This window comes from Hippocampus guttulatus, chromosome 10, assembly GCF_054856545.1.
Source record: "Hippocampus guttulatus isolate MCC_2025c chromosome 10, RoL_Hgut_1.0, whole genome shotgun sequence".
NCBI classification, from domain to species: Eukaryota; Metazoa; Chordata; class Actinopteri; order Syngnathiformes; family Syngnathidae; genus Hippocampus; species Hippocampus guttulatus.
The window spans coordinates 1,026,178-1,045,232 of record NC_141270.1 but is presented as its reverse complement, the minus strand read 5'-3'; the positions used below and the strand labels follow the sequence as shown (position 1 = coordinate 1,045,232).

The 19,055-nt window shown below is 48.0% G+C and overlaps 2 protein-coding genes and 1 long non-coding RNA gene across 8 annotated transcripts in view; 2 read left to right on the top strand and 1 right to left on the bottom strand.

Moving 5' to 3' along the window:
- The window catches only part of nrg3a (neuregulin 3a), a 96,461-nt gene extending 87,812 nt beyond the window's left edge, over positions 1-8,649 (top strand). Inside the window, exons 3-9 of one of the 2 annotated variants that reach the window (XM_086122557.1) lie at positions 403-476; positions 4,709-4,732; positions 5,832-5,934; positions 6,118-6,244; positions 6,463-6,536; positions 6,619-6,759; positions 7,456-8,649. In XM_086122557.1, coding sequence (XP_085978683.1) covers positions 403-476; positions 4,709-4,732; positions 5,832-5,934; positions 6,118-6,244; positions 6,463-6,536; positions 6,619-6,759; positions 7,456-7,933 — 1,021 coding nt within the window. In that variant the 3' untranslated portion in view covers positions 7,934-8,649. Of the gene's footprint in view, positions 1-402; positions 477-4,708; positions 4,733-5,831; positions 5,935-6,117; positions 6,245-6,459; positions 6,537-6,618; positions 6,760-7,455 lie in introns of both variants that reach the window. The other variant, XM_086122556.1, reaches the window with a different exon arrangement.
- A 906-nt stretch (positions 8,650-9,555) lies between these two features.
- On the top strand, positions 9,556-16,134 carry LOC147198797 (uncharacterized). Of its 2 annotated transcripts, XR_015102036.1 has the most exons (3): positions 9,556-9,647; positions 9,773-11,720; positions 15,745-16,134. It is a non-coding gene; the product is annotated as an uncharacterized LOC147198797 (long non-coding RNA). The 2 variants fall into 2 exon arrangements; XR_015102035.1 differs by having other exon boundaries at positions 9,563-11,720.
- cbr1 (carbonyl reductase 1) lies at positions 15,989-19,048 on the bottom strand. 4 transcript variants are annotated; one of them, XM_086121961.1, is made up of 7 exons: positions 18,782-19,048; positions 17,584-17,795; positions 17,310-17,479; positions 16,867-16,974; positions 16,593-16,801; positions 16,418-16,471; positions 15,989-16,324 (listed from the first exon to the last, which is right to left on the bottom strand). In XM_086121961.1, the coding sequence occupies exons 2-7, from the start codon at positions 17,694-17,696 to the stop codon at positions 16,151-16,153; spliced, it is 828 nt and encodes a 275-aa protein (XP_085978087.1). In that variant the 5' UTR covers positions 17,697-17,795; positions 18,782-19,048; the 3' UTR covers positions 15,989-16,150. The 4 variants fall into 4 exon arrangements, with proteins under 4 accessions (XP_085978087.1, XP_085978088.1, XP_085978086.1 ...); XM_086121962.1 differs by having other exon boundaries at positions 17,584-17,745; XM_086121960.1 differs by having other exon boundaries at positions 17,584-17,698; positions 18,782-19,047.
- Between the last annotated feature and the right edge of the window lie 7 nt (positions 19,049-19,055).

The following is a 19,055-nucleotide window of genomic DNA, read 5'->3' as shown; positions in this document are numbered from 1 at the left end:
TCTTCTTCTTCTGCACCTCCTCTTGCACCAAATCCTCCTCACCGATTTGCATTTTCAGCTTTCTCCTGCTCATTTTTTTTCCTCCTCTTCTCTCTTGGACCTCTTCCTGCTCCCCCTTCGTACTTCACCTCCACGTTTGCACTTTTCTTCTTCCTTGCGCTCCTCCTTCCTTTTTTTCCCCCGTCACCCTCCTTTTGCCGCTCTTCCTCCTTGGCCTCGCGTTCTCCCCTCGTCCTCCTCTGACTGTTTTTCTCCTCCGGCTTCGTCTCCTCGTCCACCTCTGACTCTTCGTCCGACACCCACGCCGCCCTTCACGTTCAAGAACGTGCCAGTCGTTGTCAATGTCAAGGCGTTGACGTCACGTCTGTCCTCTGCCCCCCCCCCTCCCCTTCCCCCCGCCAGGTGTCGAGAAGGCTACCAGGGCATCCGCTGCGATCAGTTCCTGCCCAAGACCGACTCCATCCTGTCCGATCCAAGTAAGACGCTTACACGTGAGACCAGAGCAGCGTTGCATGTCACGGCCCAAAGGTCAGCGCCTGACCCGTGTCGTTCTCGGCGCTTGACTCAAAGAAGAAAAACTTTAGTCACGTAAAGAGCCGTCGGTTCTGTGCCTGGCACCGACGGGACTTCAGGGCCGAGTTCCCGGTTTTGCTACATGGCGGCGCCGAGTAAGCGCAGGCGCCCCGCTCGTGATCCGGCCTTGTTGTTCCCGATCGGCGCGTCTCGGTTCGCGTCATTAGCACCTCCGCCGCCTCCTCGTCAACGACGTCTCCGTTGCCGGGCGCCCTCTCAAAAATCACAATAATGTGTTGGCGCAGTTGTCGGTGTCTTCAGCCCGCAGCGTCTTCGAATGATCCGGAAAATAAGCGGGTGCGCGACCGCACGGTGGCAGCGACGTCTTTGTTTGGATCACAAAGTGGCCCAAAATGCATCGGCGGGAGCCATCTGACTTCCCGATCGATAAGATTGCTCTCATATTATTCTCTTGTGACTTGAGTAAAATCCAGTGATTAAGGATGATTCAATTTTGACATATTGATCGCTTGCATCTAGAGGTGTCAGAATGAATCCATTCATCGACAACTATTTTGGTCATGGAGTAAAGGTCGTGAGTACACAATCAAACCATTTTGTGTGATATTGCTTCATTTTTGCTTCATTGTTTTGTTTTGGGGTTTTTTTGCTCACCGCAATAAACCGCAAAGGGAAAATGGATTTGCAATTCGCTTGAATGCAAAACAATTTTATTTGATTAATCGATACAATGATGGATTCTAAAAATAAAAATAAAAATTGGCAGGTGACAGTCCTCCATGTCTGTAAACATGACTGATCTGCAGTGTCGTGCCCGCCATGCTAGTTGATGTTGTCACGCTCGCATTGAAAGTTGGCCCACTTGCGAGCCAACGCAAAGCCGTCTCTCATTCTTTCTTTGCTATTCTCTCCTCACGTTTGTTGCTTTGACTGCTTTTCGCCTCCCCAAAAAGTGGGTAAGTGCAAAACTGGAGAAGAAGAGCAACGGTGTTCCTCTTCTTCCCTCCCCCGCCCTGTCTCAGCCACCCCCCCCCCCCACCTTTCCCCACCACAATTCCCGCCCAGCAACCCTCCCCACCTGACTCTTATGCTAGCAACTCATCTAAATATGCCAGTTTACTTTTGGTGTGACTGGAATTTTGCGTCACTGCGCACTGCAAAACGGCAAAAAAGCCCAAAATGAAAGACCCTGTCAATAAGGAATGGAGAGATTATTCGGGGTATCTGCCGGCAAAGTCAACATGTTAACCTAATTGAATGTATCGCCACCAGCCCGGAAGAATTATAATCCATAAAATGTGCTTATGGATAGCGGGAGGATGCAAACGGCAGTTGCTGCGCTTTCAACGGCTTTTTAAAAAAAAGCAATAACCGAGATACGCCACACAGCGTTCACGGCGCACTTGCTGCTAGCGTTGAGAAACGCCGTCACCGTGCGCCGCGGCGGCTAACGCTACAGGAAAAATTCTGGAGATGGTCGTCACGTGTTTTCCTTTTAAAGACATTCACATTCGCAGTCATGTAATAGTTTCTAGTGTGCGGACGACGGCCCCCAAGTGGTCAAAAACAATACCTGCACCTCGCATGCATATATTGTACCGGTCTTAACAACATTAGAACAAACTGTATCGAAATTATGTCATGAATACGATGTCGCTACTTTGCGGATTTGGTCTATCGCGGGGGGGTGGGGGGGGGGGGGTGGTCTGGAACATAATTCCCACGCTGTCGTGGAGTTAGAATGTTCACCATTCCATTTCTTAATTCTTATTTAGTTATTTACATAATAAATAAGAGCTACCAATTGTCCTGTTCTATTTTGCTGAAATGAAGCGACACAATCCTCATTTTATTTTTTTCCTTTTGTTTTTTTTTTTGTTTGTTTTTTTCAGCCCACTTCTTGCAGTGCAGCATCCCCTCGTGTCGGTTTTCCACCTGGTAACCTCCTAACATGCATCTTTACACACATACGACAGACTCATGGAAACTAGCATCGAAGTTGCGTGAATTACGAGCCTTCAAACGACCGTGTCGTTCGTCCAAAGCGCAAACTTTGTTCCGAGAACCCCGACGACTCGCAATGTGTTTTATTTGTCGGGTATGTGTTGAAGAAACGATGATCTCGCCATCAAAATGTCTCTCTCAGGCTCGATTTTGGGCTTGATAGTTTGATGTGTCAGAAAAGTCCCAAAATATTTGCATGATAGTCAATGTTCTGCTTGTCATGTTGACAAAAAAGCTCATCTTGTCTGCTTTTTTTTTTTTTTTTTTGTCCGAAACTGTTGTTTTGGGTGAAGCTTTCCCGCTAATCAAAAGGATAGACGCAAAGATTGTCCACTCATTCTTCGCTGCTTAGCACAATCACCTTGGCTCTGGAAAGATTTTTTCCAAATGCGCCAACGCCAGCTGTCAAGATGAGCGCGTGTGCTTTGAAAGCATCTGCTACTCCATGAGTGAAGGGCATCTTGCTCATTTTGGCCACGTATGAAGACTGCACTCAAGGAAGGCCCCCCCAAAATGCACCAAAACACACCAAATGTTTCTCCTGGAGTGGATCCAAAGATTTCGTGGATAATCGGATCGCTAAACACAACACGAAGGCCGCCCGAAAGCACTTTCCTGTGATTTGTAATGACTCTGCCGCGACCTGGCAGGGGTGACGATGGATAAAGACTTGCTTTGAAAATGCGTTTTGTTTTCAAGCTCCTTTTCATTTGCATCTCGCCGACTTTGCGCGTTGAACGATTGTTCGCGCTCCAGCTGTCAGCCACCCTTCTTTTTATTTCTCTTCTCACAAGAGAGAGAGAGAGAGAGAGACGCACACACGGCACACAAGAAAGGGAAAGAAGTCGAAGAAGAAGAATGCACTCAAAGGCGAGAGCAACTCGAAGACGGCGTTCCAATTAATGACGAGCGACAAGAAGAGAGGCAAGCAAGAAGAACTGCAAAGGGGAAAGGAAGGGGAGAGGAATTTGACGAGCCGCCTATGGCACAAACAGAAAAGCGTGAAGAAACAAACACGAGAACATCGAGAAGAGAAGCGCTCAAAGCGGCGTGCCAAAGAATGACAAAATAACTCGACGCTTCCTTCTCAGTACTTTTCCTTCACGTTCAATTATTTGACCTTGGCGGAAGTCATTCTCCTCCTTCTTCTTCTTGTAGTATCGCTGGTTATTTAAGGAGGCGTATGTACGGACCGTCCCCCAGCGGGGGCGTCCATCTTGAGCGCAGGGCGTCCGCACGGCATCCATCTTGTCCCTTCCCGATGGACGCTCCGCCATCTTCAGCGCCGGCGGCTTTACGGAATAGCCGACTTGGAAATTGAGTTTGTAACCCACCGAGATCAACGCGGTCGTCCGTCAAGGTCGGCCGGACGCCGGCTAAATGAACGCGTCGGACGCAAGATGGAAGAGCGGCATTGGGCCGAAAAACGGACACGTTGTTTACTGCTTGTGTTGGGAGAGGAATGACATTTGCTTGACAACGTCATTAGCTCTGTCTTTGTTGCCGCAAGACCTCAAAATACATACTGTAAATAGAAGCATTTGGTCTTCTCGCAGCGAACGAGACTTTCAAAATAAAAAGACGTTGTTCTGAATCTGCGATTTTAGGAGAGGAAAAAAAAAAGACTGTGCTTTGTAGGAAAGACTTTCCAAACAGAATACTATGTTCTGCTCAAAACAAGACTTTCAAAATAAAACACCTGGCTTCCAACACCTAATTGTCGTCACTCGCAAAACAAAAGAAACATGTCTTTCAAAATAAAATATGTTTCGAGCAGGCAACTGTATTCAGTCACAAAACAACAGAAAGGACACTTTCACAATAAAAGAGCCAGGCCAACTGTGTTGGCAATGACAGACCTTCACAATAAAACACAGGCTTCCGAAATGAAACATGTTGTTCAGAAGGCCCGGCGTGTCTCCAGTCACGCAAACAAACAAAAAAAATTTTTTTAAATGGAAATAAAAGACTTTCAGGAACTGTTGGGGACAAAAACGTTCACAATCAAAAACTTTGATTCTGCTCGAGACATGTGGTCTTGAGACGTCACAAAAGATTGTTGTCATTCAACAACACCAAATGAGTACTGCTGATGCTAAATGCTGATGCTAACATCCTCTGTCTCTCTCTCATCCCTTCTTGCCTTTCTCCTTTTCGTGCGTACCCGCAGACCACCTGGGCATCGAGTTCATGGGTAAGATCACCTCTTGGGCGGGCGTGTGTGTGTTTGTGCGTGCGCGCCTGTTTGAGTCTGTTATTTTCCATCCAATGTGAATGGGCTGCAGTCGCCATGGAAACGGCCACAACAGGGAGGAGGCGGGCGGGCGGGCGGAACTGCCATCACACACAATCCTTATTTGTGGTGTGTGTGTGTGTGTGTGTGTGTGTGTTTCCGTTGAATTTGTTTTAATTCATTTTAATTGAAATTTTAAAAAAAATTCATTCTTTTATCGCATTGATACTTGGTTAATTGCCTGATTGAAAAGATTAAATTAAAAAAGGTACACCTATAAATGGAGTCATTCATTATTACTGAATTCATTATCATTATTCACATTCAGTACTTTTTGATATTTGCTATTACTAAACTGTATGAATAAACTAATTTACAGCCGGTATTTTTTCTCAAATTGCAACTTCAGAATTCTCATTTTATTATGAAATCCAAGTACTTTACCCATAAATTTTAGTGTTTCTTTAATTGTCATGAAATTAATGGAATCTGTCTTTTTTATCCATTCATCTCATTAATAAAAAGATTCATCTGAGAAAATATATTTAAATAACGTGATCCCTTCATTCATTATAACAGAATTATTCATCAATTGTAACCGTACAATGAATCTTGCCTGATGAGCGTTCCAGCAAGCTGCAAAACAAACTCCAGGTTGACATCGTAGCTCGCCGATCGCTAACAATTCATCCATTTTGTGAATCGCAAGCCTGGGTGTCTCGCAAGGGTCCACCTTAGGTCCACTTGTCTCCCCCATTTACCTCGTCCCCCTTAGCGCACTCTTCCATCACCAGACGCTCGCTGTCGACTCACAGATTACCTTCAGTTCCTTCAAATCCAACTCTTAACATGTGTACACGCACATGTTGTGTATGTCCACATTTGAGCATGTAATAGTCTCCTACTGTTACGTGGCACTTGGCTGTGTTATTTTCCTATAAAATGTTGTAATGTATGATTGTTGTTGTCTTTTTTTGTGCTTGTCTGTGTGTGTCCCTGTTTTGTTTTTTTTGGGGGGGGGGGGTTGTTTGTTTGTTTGTTTGTATTTTTTCATGTGCAGAGAGCAAAGAAGTGTACCAGAGACAGCTGCTGTCCATCACGTCCATCGCTATGGCAATCGGCCTCCTGGGAGTGCTCTGTGTCGTTCTCTACTGCCGAAACAAGTCAGTCAATGGGATGAAGCGCCACCATGTTATATTGTACCTGTGCATGTACTCCTGTGTGGGTGTCTGCCTGGCTGGTTGCGTGTGTGCGTTTGTGCGTGTGTGTGTGTGTGCGTGCGTCCTGGATGTCAATGAATCGATTTGTTTGGTTGATATTTTGTGTGTGTGTGTGTGTGTGTGTAGGCGTCGGCGAGAGAAGCTTCAAGCTCACCTGAAGGAAAGTCGAAGTGTGAAAAACTACACCACAAACGTGAACAGCGTCCTGGACTCCAAGACCAGAAATGGCAAAGCCGACATCAGAATGCAGCAGGTCCTCTCCTCTTCCTCCTCCTCGTCATCATCGTCATTGTTACTTTTGTTGTTCATCTTCTCCCTCTTCCAGTTGCTCCCCAACTTCTTCTTTGGATTCTCTTGATCGTCTTCTTCAGGCTCTGCATGATGATGATGATGATGATGATGATGATGATGAAGCTCTTTAACATCTGAGTCTCCTTCTTCTTCTTTCTTATTCCTGTTTTCTCGCAGCAGTATTGCAAACGTCCTCCTGCATGTCGTCACAGCGACATGTGTGAGCCGCTGTCCAGAAGCACTCCGAAGCTCACGTGTGTACACACACACACACACACACACACACACACACACACGTATGGATAAAAAATGCATTGTTCCATTTTTGTGGCTCAGCACGGAGCAGAGGAGTGTTAACTGGTCGGCCACTCACAGGACCGCCACCGTTCCCAGAGGACGCCCCAAGGCTTTCCATCTGTCCTATCATCACCTCCGAGAGGCGGAGCTTACTGAGAGGGAGGTTGAAGCGCCACGCAGGTAAGGAGGCAAGCGTCTTGACAAAGAGGTCAGGAAGTATGTATCGGCGGTGGGGAGGACAGAGAAGCAGTTGCAGTGACCCATTTCCTTGCGTGCTCTGCGAGATTCCGATTATTTTCTTTGATCCTTCGCGTCATTTGATCGTTGACGTTGCTTCAACGGGCTACGGCTCGCCGTTTGGCTAGCGGACACCTTGGATTTCCTCCTTAGGGATGAATCGAGTATCGATCCCTTTTTTTGACTCCGTGCGTCTTGGGTGCACGTGTCTTTTTGTGAGTCTGGGGTCCGGCGCGCGCGAACTTCACAGGCGCTTTCCATCTGATTGCGTTGGCCGGCATCAGACGGGATTTGTCGGCCAACGTTATCTCAGGAATTAGCCTTCCCCTCCCCGCTTCGTCCTCCCTTATCAGGCGCGTCATCTCCGCGGGGACGCCTCGCAATCTCCGCCGCGGCAGATGATAAAGGCCCGCGAGGTTTTCCCGCGAGCGTCGAGACGAGGCGGCCCCGCTTCGCGATTGGCGGGAAAAGGCGGGATCGGGCAAAGGTTGGGGCGAGATGCAGAAACTGCCGATCGCAGGAAGGCAATGCTGAACTCATTTCCTGTCACATGACCCCCAGAGCTAAAAACATGGCGACTCGGTGGCTTCTTTCAAGGCGTGGCCTGATAGTGCCTTTCTTTTCCTGTTTCCCGTCAAGTTGCATCCATCAGGAGGAGCCTCGCTGGCCCGAGCCCAGACCCGAAGACCCGGTCAATATGCAATTTGCCCTCAACACGCGCTCGCAACCCGACGGCGCCCCCCCCGGGCCGGGGAGCCCGACCCGCCGCTCGGCCTCCGTCCCCGTCGTCCCGTCCGTGCGGGGTCGCCGCGACGACGACGACGAGGTTTCCTGTATGCAAACCGCAATGATGTCATCAAACGGCCAGGAAGGCGCCGGCGATGGCGCCGCGGCGCCGCGTCAGCGGGGGCGAGAGGACGGGGAGCGGCGAGCGGCGCGGCTGCCGCTGCTGCGCGAGGCGCACGAGAACCTCCGGGCCTCGGCGCGCAGGCGGCAGGAGGAGGGCGGCGGCCCGGTGGCGATGCGGGCGAGAGAAACTGTTTGTCTTCTCAACTTTCACGTGGGCGGAGCCTCTAAGGCCACGCACACTCAATTACTGAGAGAGCCGGACCAATGAACAAAGACGAGAAAAGACGCTCTCGTCGGATAAAAGAAAAATCATCGCGCCGTTCTGGATGCACACAAAATGGCTGCCGAGAAGAAGGGGAAAAAAAATCACTTCATTTATTTGCGAAACACGACAAAAAAAGATACCAAATAGCCCGTTGCTCCATGGTGGTTTTCACTGTACAAAGAGTATATGAATATATATATATAAATATGATATATGGATATAAATATATCGAATTCAAAAAGTGACCAAGTTGAAGAATGGCAGGAGTGATGTTCGTCTTTTTTTCTTTTTTGTTTGTTTCTTCTTCTTCCCTTTGGTTTTGTACGACGAACGCCTGTCACGAGCGCCATTTTGCTGGCCGACGCCAGGAAGCCGACGGTGATGACGACTCACTCGTCAGCCAAGAATCGCAGTTACGCGTGTGCGCGCGAATGCCAGCGCGCGTGCGTACACGTTCCCGTGAGAGTGCGCGCGCACGTGCGCCCCGTTGTTTTTTTGTTTTTTGTTTGTTTTTTTTCCCCAAGTTGCCAGCGGTCACCAAGGCGCGCACAAGGACAAAAAAGGAGACGAGGACACAGCGGGAGAGAAGGAAGCATATTTTCTGAATGTTTTCTCATCTGATATTTCCATGGATGTGGGTTGGATGAGCGGCGTCAGCGTGCGGGCCGGCTCTTTGGCTGTTGCAACAAGAAAATAAATGTCTCTATGTTGTATCCTCACCGCGACGCGCACTCTTTGCGTCCATGCTGTGGAAAACAATTGTCCCACACTTTGAGACTTGACGGGCAAAAAAAAAAAAAAAAAAAATCTTGACCTGTCTTGCAACCCTGCTTCCGTTTTCAGGGAATTTGGCAAAATTCTCACGTCGAACAAAGACCCAGACTTCAAAATGGCTGCTGACCTGAAGCACCGGGCAGGTAAGGAGGATCTCCGAGAGGCAAAGTGAAAACAAATGAGATCTTCAAAAGAAGCGCTCAAATGAGTCAGGGAAGGGATGCCAGAGTAGGAGTGATGCGCTCCCTCTTACGAGTCCCAGTCAAGAGGTGAGCGGCGGCATTCTGGAGCAACTGGAGATGCTCGATGGAGGATCGGCGGTCTCCAAAGTAAAGCAAGTGACAGTCATCCAGCCGGGATGTGACCAAGGTATGAATGCCCGTTTCAAAGTTCTCGTGAAAAAAAGGAGAGGGTTGGATGACAAAAACTGGATTGAACTTTTTTTCTGTTTATTTACAAAATCATAAAACAAATTCCAGGTGGTCCCACTGTGAGTTTTGGAGCGTCATGTTGTAAAACAAACACACTTGCAAAAATTGAGGAGTACGAAATGTTGTTGGAGGCCGATTTTCCCCTGAGCGTCGAGCTTCGACTCCAAGTTGGAGAAGTTGTTCGACGTACACGCTCGCAGTTGTACGTGTTGCGCACATATGCTGCGGTGGGAGGCTGTGAAGTTGCGAGCTGCCACCTTCCAGAAACGTGTCGTTCAAAAACTATTTTTGAGAGTTCATAATATTGGGGGGAAAAAAATAAAAATCTGAATCACTCACACACACACAAAAAGAGAACCGGCAACCCCTCTGGTGTAAATTGACATGTGGCGATGTGGTCTTGTGACCCCCCCCCCCTTTTTCATGTCCGGGCACGCAGCCAAGCCCCCGAACATAAACGAGGTCGGCCTGATCATCGGCTGTCTCCAAAGATGTTCCTGATCACTTCTCCCGTGAGTTAAGAATTGTCTTAATTTTTGGATTTCTTTCCCGTAGTCATGGCAGCAATGGCAGTACACCACCGAACGGCAGTGTCAAGAGCCAACAGGTTTAACCCGTCTGAAAAATCCCCCCTCAGGGCATCTCCCGACGGGATTCTCACGGATCGAATCTTTGTTGACTGCGGCGAATTGGCCGGTTTATCGGCACGCGTGTCGCAGGAGCGGCTCCCTGAACAAGTCGGAGGTCTTTTCTGGCTTTGCCGCGCTGCTGTTTCCATGGCGACGCCGGCCCCGGGTAAAGTCGAGCGTTATCGCGGTGTTCAAATCGATGCCTTCTCTCTACTCTGACTCAATCAATCGCAGTCGCAAATCTTTTGCAGGTTTGAGCGTCAGAAGGCAGACGGGTGAGGATTTTCTCGATGGATGGGCAGATGAATTGATTGATTGATTGATTGCAAAGATTGCGGGACCGCCTGTTCCGGCGAGTCATCAGGAAGAATCTCCAGAGGAGCCGTCCATTTCCATCTTGTCAGCGGTCGCCGACAACTTTTCCTCTTTTTTAATTGCAGACGAAAGAATATTTTTCATCCGGCCTCCATCTGACAAGCTGATCATTGTTTCGACACGATGACAGACGATAAGCGTCTTCCTAATATCCTCGGCAAAATGTGTCCGACTTACGCTTGGCCGTGTGGAGCTTCCTCCGTGAGACTTTGCGTGAGACTTCCTGCGGGGCACGGACGACTTCCCGTTTGCAATGAACAACTTCCTTGGCGTCGTTTGAGACTTGCCGCGTGTCGTGTGGGACTTGCCATTCGCCACGTACAACTTCCGGTGTACCATGGCAGACTTTTCTGGTTTCGCGGTGTGAGGCGCGCGCCGGGAAGCCGGTGCGAGGATCTCACGGCGTCAGGCCACGATAGATTTTGTGAACGTTTTGCGTCGCAGTGATGCCGCGGTCGTGTCTCAGACGGACGCGCTAATGAAAGTCTATTCATAGGCCGCTGACATTTAGTGGCATTCGGTGGCGGCGCCGCGCTCCAATTACGGGACTCGAGCCGTGTGAAGTTTGCTGCGGATGGAAATAACACGACGCAAAACCGCTTCATCATCTGACGAAATCTGTCGTTTCAGCATATGCGCACGATATACAACACCGTTGAGTTTCCAAGATGTCCTACAAATATGAACGCACGCTTCGGATGCCTTATGAACTTTTACGTCGACTTTTTGTCACTCCTATTGCGCAGTTTGGGGTCGAAAAAATGCAGGATTTACCCAGGCCACTAAGATTGCAAAGGAAAACAAAATTGTGATAAATATGCGTTTCAATACAAAGTGCATGTATAAAACCAATGGACTTAAGAACCGGATCAAAAGGGAATGTGCGATGTATGACTCCTCAATTCATTATTTTTAGGACGACCAAATCATCCCTGCCATCGACTCGGAGATTGAGAGATTTTGTATGAAAGGTAGCTTCTGTCAAGGAATTTTCGAAATGAACACCATTTCACTTTCTCAACAATGAAAACCTTTTTTAGATTGTTTGAGCTGGAGGAAAAAAAAAACAACTCCAATTGAGCATTTCAATCAATTTTTTGTGTGCGCACAATTTGAAGCCTTGACAATGAAGAGACTTGTTAATCCAAAATGGGGTTTTTTTTTTCCTGCTTCCTCCTTTGCAGAATCCCCAATCTTTTTTCACGCAATCTTCGTCCCTGCTCGCGTCCGGCATCACAAGTAGGAAGAATCCATCATTGTGTTCACTGGCGGCGTAACTTTTTGATGCTTTTTTTTTTTTTTTTTTTGCCAGCTCAGCCTCAGGGTGACGCAGGGCTTCGTTGCAGTCCGAATCCGGCGCACGCCAAATATGTGCCGAGCGGCCCCCGGTGAGATGAGAGGCGACAGCCAATGAGATCCCCGGGGCTCCGGCCGAGCCGGCTTCAGCGCCCTCTCCGCCCCGCAGGACCACCCGAGACGCCTCGCCGACTTCCACATCCGGAAGGACGGAGAATGACGACGAAGTCCGTCCCGTCTCCAGCGTAATGTTTCTGAAATGCGCTACCTCCAACATACCACAAGGTGGCGCACACACACACACTCACAAAGTCAGCCTTTCCGAGCCGATCCAGGGTTTGGGTTTCAAAGTAGGATGTTTTGGGCTCCCGATAAAGTTTTTAAGCCAAACCCAGTAACTCGGGGACAAGCCAACAAATGAACTAACAAATGCTCATGCACCACAGGTGGCGAATCGCGAGAATGCGGGACTCCACCGTATTATGATTACATGAATAGTACACCGCTCATATTGACTATTTGGTCATCCAGTAGTACAGAATTTAAAAAATATATAATAATAATAATAATAATACAAGAACACGTCAGCATGTGGTGAGGCGTCATGTTGTTTTATTTTGGGCAGGAAGTCGACACGTAGACAGAAAGGAAAAGACATCCCGCCTTCTTCCAAATATGTTGTCACAAAAATGTCGGCGCGGCGTCCGACAAGGTTTTCCCGCTGCTATGTTTTGTCAACCCACGGCTTGCGCCGCAGTCGCCATCTTTGATCCTCCCACGGCTGAACCGTCGCCAGAACAGATCAAATATGCCAGATGGAAGAATGAATTTGAATGAAAACACGGATTTAAACATGTTGAAACCGTTCTGAAAGTGTGATTTAAAAACAAAGATGAGAAGATGCTAACAATGATGAGGAGGCATTTTTGGGCTTCAGTTTCAGCCAGTGGCGTCCAAGTCGTTGACGTTTCTTAAGCAAGCTAGCAAGCTAGCAAGCCAGCGGGGGCCCTCCCTCATGCCGCTTGTTGACACGTTAGCTTTGCTCTCAAGTGTCTCCGCTGATGTTCATGCGGTCACAGAGCTCTGTGAGTGCGGGCGGTCGTATGCAAGAGTTAGTCGGGGGGGGGGGGCCAAGCTGTCAGATCTCCTCAAGAGACCCGAGAGTAAAAAGTGGCAAACGTGACCTGTCCGCGGCAGAACCAACAAGCAGTGTGCTAACATCATGCTACCACCCGACTGGGACATCAGACAAACATAGGATGTGGCATCGGACTCGCGTCAAGCTAAGACCCGACCGACTATTTGTTTGGTTTTTGAGCTATAGTGAGGCCACCAGGGGGAGGTCGCAATCCCAGACAAGAATTGCATGTTGCATTTGATATGCCATAAACCTTTACAGTGGTGCCTGGAGATACGAGCGACCCAACTTACACGTTTTTCGAGATACAGGCTGTCTATAAAACATTCTTTGTTTTGACTTGCGAAAGCAAACTCCACATACGCCCAATTTGCGACGGCAGTAAACTCGAGTCAACTGACCGATTTCAGGCTGCTTCATGCCAATCCCAGCTGAACTTTACTGATACTAAACGTAAGGCAAAGAGAATTACACATTATGCAGTTAAAACGCATTGTGCAACCAAAACGAGCAAAACTGCATCGGCCGGACTGTTAGCTTAATGCTAACATGAATAGAAAAAGACATTGACATGCTGACGTTAGTGTCAATAGTTGCTAGTTAATTTTACAAGCCTTCAAGCAACGGATACTTGAACTCAAATGCTCCAACAACACAGAGAATAACAATTCACGGACAGACACATTTTGGTTGTCCTTTATGAGAAATGACAGCAATTTACTGAGGCGTTGTGCAGATGAAGTTCTGTTGTGTTCTTTGATTGTGCCTGTGTGGCGGCACAGTATTATACTGCCTCCCGGTGGGGCCAAGTTGGGCACACCAAGAGTAGCAGCACACGGAACTGGATGACTCATTCTTGATGTTCTATTTCATGATCGTATTACTCTTACAAAATACAAAATTATAGAGTGTGATCTTCTTTTTTTTTTTAATGCGTTTTTTTTTGGGCTGGGGGCTGAAATGGATTAATGCCGTTTTCATTCTTTCGATGGGAAAGCCGATTTGAGATATGAATGATTTGAGTAACAAGCATCGTCCTGAAGGGATTAAACTCGTGCCTCAAGACACCACTGCGTTTATTTTGAGTGATGCGTACGAGTTAGGCTCAATCCGAGCCGGTTTCTGGAAGCGAGACGTCTCCATCGGGCGCGTGTGATGACGTCATGTGCGCTGAGTGACTTGAACGCCGCTCTACTGACCTCTAGCGGCGATCTCTATAAACTGCAGATGCTGAAGAACGCATCAATCGTCTTCATGTTTGTGATTTGTAGGATTAATATCAAATAATGTCTTCGGGCTTCTCCCCCCCCCCCCTCCCTCCCCCCAAGAGGCTTGATCTAATGTTCTTTTTATGCTGACGTTTGGAAACTTGTTTCATCTACAAAAGGAAGGACGCGTAGTGCGCAAGGACCGAAAGGTTACTCTCAAGGTTGCGCTTTTATGATGATACCAAGACATTATTTATAAAAAGAATGTCGATATGCAATCATCTGTGGCCGGGCGACTGCTACTATTGATTGAACCTTCACTTTGACTGACACACAAATGTGAGCTGCGAATGTAGTGTCATATATGATTTTAATTCTGCACACAGTGGATTAGTTCCGTTGTTTGGAAATGTGATTCTTTTCCCGCACACCCATTCCTTCAAAGAAATGAATCATATCAAGGTGAGAAGGCATCGGTGACGCGTCAAACATCACACAAATTGGATGTAAGATAAGAAAACCTTTATTTGTCTCGCAATGGACAAAGTCACCATTTGCAGCAGCAAAATTCGGAGGGAAGAGAGCAGAAAAACATGCACAAAATAATATGATACACTTCACGACAATAAAAGACACAGTGTGATCAATTCCGATTATAATTCGATGCGATGCGATTTCCTACTCAACGCGAGTGTGTTTCGAGAACACTTTAAAGCAGCTCGGGGCCTGGAGGGCCACTGTTCTGCCTCTTTTCCATCTCTCTGGGCTGCAGCACGCCCGACTCAGATGATCAACTCATCGGCCGGCTCTGAAGCAGCATTAGAACGATCCTGATGATTTGAATGGGGTGTGTTGCTCCCGGGAAAGCTGGAAAACAGGCGGGACAGCGGCCCGCGAGGACCGACTATGGACACCCCTGCTTTAAAGCGTGGTCTTTTTATCATCTCGCTGCCTTCCATAATTATGACAAAGCTATCGACGGTCTGTTTGTCCTTTGTTTTCATGTGTCTAAAACGCTTGGAGACATGAAAGTCGAAGAGTAAAATGCCAAGTCGGATACTTTCACTCAGTGTGACGCGTCGACACAAAGCCGGCAAAATGTCAACACGATGACAACGCAACACACGCTCGATTTTCAGGCGAGCTCAACACTCCTGAGAAAAGGTCCCGGAAGGTTGTCGGTGATGCTTTTCATTGTGGAATAAAGCCATTAGAAAGTCAAAGAGGACTTGGGCATATTGACTTATTTCACGCTGCGACGATGACACAAACAAGAGCGGTGATTAGCGCGCGCGGTGACATTTTGGTTTTCGAGGCGTGAAACGACAATTCAGTGGCGAACAAAACTGTCAGTCACGGACGATTTTGGAGCCAGTTGGGAATAGGGAAAAAAAAAATTTAAAAAAGTCCTTTTTCAAATGGTGTTTAATAGTAAGCCACATCTCAGTTTTGCTAATTGAAACGCTCACTTCCGCTGTAGCGAATCGTCAGGAGGGTCGCGGGCGTGCCACAGCCCATCCCAGCTGACTTTGGGGTACACCCTCAACTTGGTTGCCAGCCATTCACAGGGCACAGAGACACAAACAACGATTCACACACACACACAATCACACCTAGGGATGATTTGGAGTGTTCCATGAACCCGCCCCACGTGTTTTTGCCGGCACAGTGAGAACATGCAAACTCCCACGCCGAAGGAATCGAACCCCAGACCTCTGCGCTGTGAGGAGGACATGCTAACCAGTCGACAGCGCGCCGCCCAATTCCACTGTATTTTTCACGTAGTACCCAACATGACCACCGAGTGTCGAAAGGAATTCATGTTTTACTTCACTTTTGACTGCAGTCGAGCTCAAACATTTACATTTCAAAGTCCCCATTTCACGTCGTTTATTTTCCATCGACTGATTTTGCTTACAACGAACACCTCGATGATAACGACCGGATGTTTCCCACAAAATAGCGAAAAGGCCTTCATGACGACGAACCGCGGGAAGCTAACTGCATGGTGGTCGGCGGCCATTTTCTTGGAAACCGGCCACAACGAAGTACCGTTAAAATGCACGGATTCGCGAAGGCCCCCGAGGTACGTCAACTGTCTTTTACTCATATTTTTGTTTGATTGAGCTGTGAAATATTGGCAAATAATAAAAAAAAAAATAGGTGCTTCCAATACCGTCTTGATTAGATCATGAATGTAACATGACTTGTTCAAAATCATTCTTTTCTTTATTCGTGGTAGAATGTGTCATATTCCATGTTCACTCTGATATGCCTTTTTTTGACTTGTATTTCAAAGCTTGTGGAAACATCGAATTCCCTTTCCACCGCACGCTCGTTCAGGTGATGTCATCCATCCATCGCGGGCTTCACCAAGCCTGGACCGCTTTGTCCGACACAAACTTGCCGTGAGGCGCCGAAGCTCCGGCTGGAAGAAGAGCCAAGAAGACGGGCGTCTCGGCGCCCTCCGCCGGGGACTTGGTGGCCTTGGGGCCCGCCATGTCGGTGCGCACCCAGCCGGGACAGCACGCGTTCACCAGGATCTGAGCAGAACCACCGCAGAATTGCACATTCCACAGGAGACATTCAACACCCGCGGGACTTTCCTTTCCAAAAGGACACCGTGTGCTCCTTACCTGATCGTCTGGTCTCTCTTTGGACAGACGCCTCGCATGGATCATCGACAGCGTCTGAAAAAAAAAACCTTTGTCATTGGATGTGTCCCGATACTTTTGACTTGCCGTAAGTGTCCCAATACTTTTGTCGGGCCAAACACGGCCTCAAGCGCTGATCAAAGTTGCCGTGCTGTACCGTGACGCCGATCTTGGAGACTCCGTAGGCGGTCTCGGGCCACCCCCCCTCCTTGTGCCGGTCGTTCTTGGCGAGCTCCACGAAGCGCGTCATGAGAGTCGTCAGCTCGTCTTCGCTGATGTCCTCGCTGCGGAAACGCTTCTGCAGCTCCTGGCTGCACTTGTGCAGGCTGCGCACGCTCACGAAGCTCGACACGTTGACCACGCGGCCTGAAAAACAAAGACGACGTGACTCAAGACGACCACGCGCGGGAAGGAGAGCGTGCGCCAGCTACCTCCTGCTTTGATGAGCGGCAGGAAGTGGGTCAGCATGTCCCGTGTGGCAAAGTAGTTGGTCCGCAAAGTCACATCGGCTTGCGTGGCAAACGGCGCCGGGTCGGCCGCTAAACACGGATGACAAAAAGGCACGGAAAGGTACGTGTTGTTGGAGTGCGCCCACGTGAGGGCGCAGCGGGCTGCCACAAGGGGGAAATGCGGAAGTTTCTATGTGACTGTTTGAAGGCGCAAATGAGCGCAAAAAGAAGCATTTGCAGTTGAGCTTAAGGAGCATAGGGAAGGAGTGCCATAAATGCAGCCCTCTCGGCAGCGCGGCCCCCCCGAAGTTTCTCATGCAACCATTGCCGGCAACGGACAGCAGGTCAGGTCATGAATGTCTACCAGCGTTTAAGGTGGTACTTATGCCGTGAAAAATACAGTAGATACTGTAGAGTTGTGCTACCTTTAAAAGCGATGCCGGCGTTATTGACAAGCACGTCCACGCCGCCATACTTTTGCTTAAAGAAGTCGGCAGCCTTTCTGATGCTGCCAACGTCATTGATGTCCAGCTGGTGGAAGATGGCCTTCAAACCCTCAGCGCTCAAGGACGCTACGGCCTCCTGACCACGCCCCCTACCGGACAAAAAAAAAAAGAGAAGGTTTTCATTTTTTATACCGGTACGTCTTTTTTTTGGGGTGTTGAGGAGGTCACGTGTTCAGCATGTGACAAGACATACTCATCTCTGGCAGTGAGGAAGACGTCACCCTGGAAGTCCTTGCACAGCGCCTGCGCGATGGCCTTCCCGATGCCTTTGTTGCCACCCGTTACCACGGCGACCTTGCTGCACATCTCTGGTTGAAGTTGACGCCAGGAAATGTTTGGGAACAATTTATCCGTTCTTCACGTGTTGAGGAAATATTGATTCTGAATGTATCGTATTGATGGTTTCTATATTTGTGACACGATAGTGGCGACGACAATATCAAGACATGGATGAAGTTGGGCGAGCGTCCGCTGAAGGCCCCCGGAACCAAAAACGTGGCCTGCAACTCAATTCATTTGCTTGAAACAAAGCAGCCAGTGTATGAACAAACAAGCGTGTGTTCTTTCTTGGCATATGTAATCAGTGAGTGGAAAAAAAAGAAAAAACAATCAGTGAAAAAATACCCATTTGAATACTTTGTAATACTTGACGAATGTGATTCCGCGCTTGTAGCCCGCAGCGTGACATTTACATCACGACTTGTGAAGATTAACATCTTGCTGTGTACCTTGTAATTCAAGGTGCACTTGTGTTACAAGTAAAATGTTCCATCGAAAAGGAATGTGATCAAGAGATTTTGTCCATTGCAACAACGCCTAGATTTGCTGAGTCATGGTGACAGCTTCTCTTTACATCACCGGAAAATTATTGAAAAGAAATATTGTCGATTAGTTTTACTATATAACAGATCATGCATCATAATGTCAAATAGGTGGCATAAACAATGGCGCAATAATGAATTTGTTTGCAGGAAGAGATAATGGAGTGTGCATCTCAGTACAATAGCAGGTGAGCCAACAAAGACATGGAACTGAAGTTAAAGTGTGCGTATCACATTTTAACTTAATGAACTTTGACCCCGGCGCATTCTTTGCATTTTGGCGATAGTGTTCAGCGGGAGAAAAAAAAAAAAAAAGCCCTGCAATGTGTCAAACTGGCGCCACAAAAACACATTTGGGCATTTTTAACTTGTTCACATGAAACGTCCCGATCAATGAGACATTTGATCGTCCGTTACTCTAAATTAAATTAACAGTATGTAACCACGGCGTTTATCACAAGAGTATGCTTTTACTTCTTAAACGGTCGTTTTAAAAGGTGCGTCTAGAAACATTTAGCAAATCATATTTTGTGCACTTGCATAAATGATCTCGAAGCTTTGCTTTCATACCTGTGATCGTTGTTGTGGTGCGCAGCGCAGAAAGAATCTGCTGGAATCCAACAGGAGACGAAATACAAGTACAGTAGATCCAGTACTTGTGCGCAGCCTCAACGCGCACACCCGGAAAAATATCCTCTGGCTTCCAATTTCCAGGAGATTTTCCTGGGCAAAGTCCTGATGAATTGATTAATAGATGGTCGGAGTGCTGATTGATGAACACCCGCTGTTGTATTTACACGCTTCGTTAGTTGCTTCCACGCCGTCGTTCTTGGTTTATTCTTCA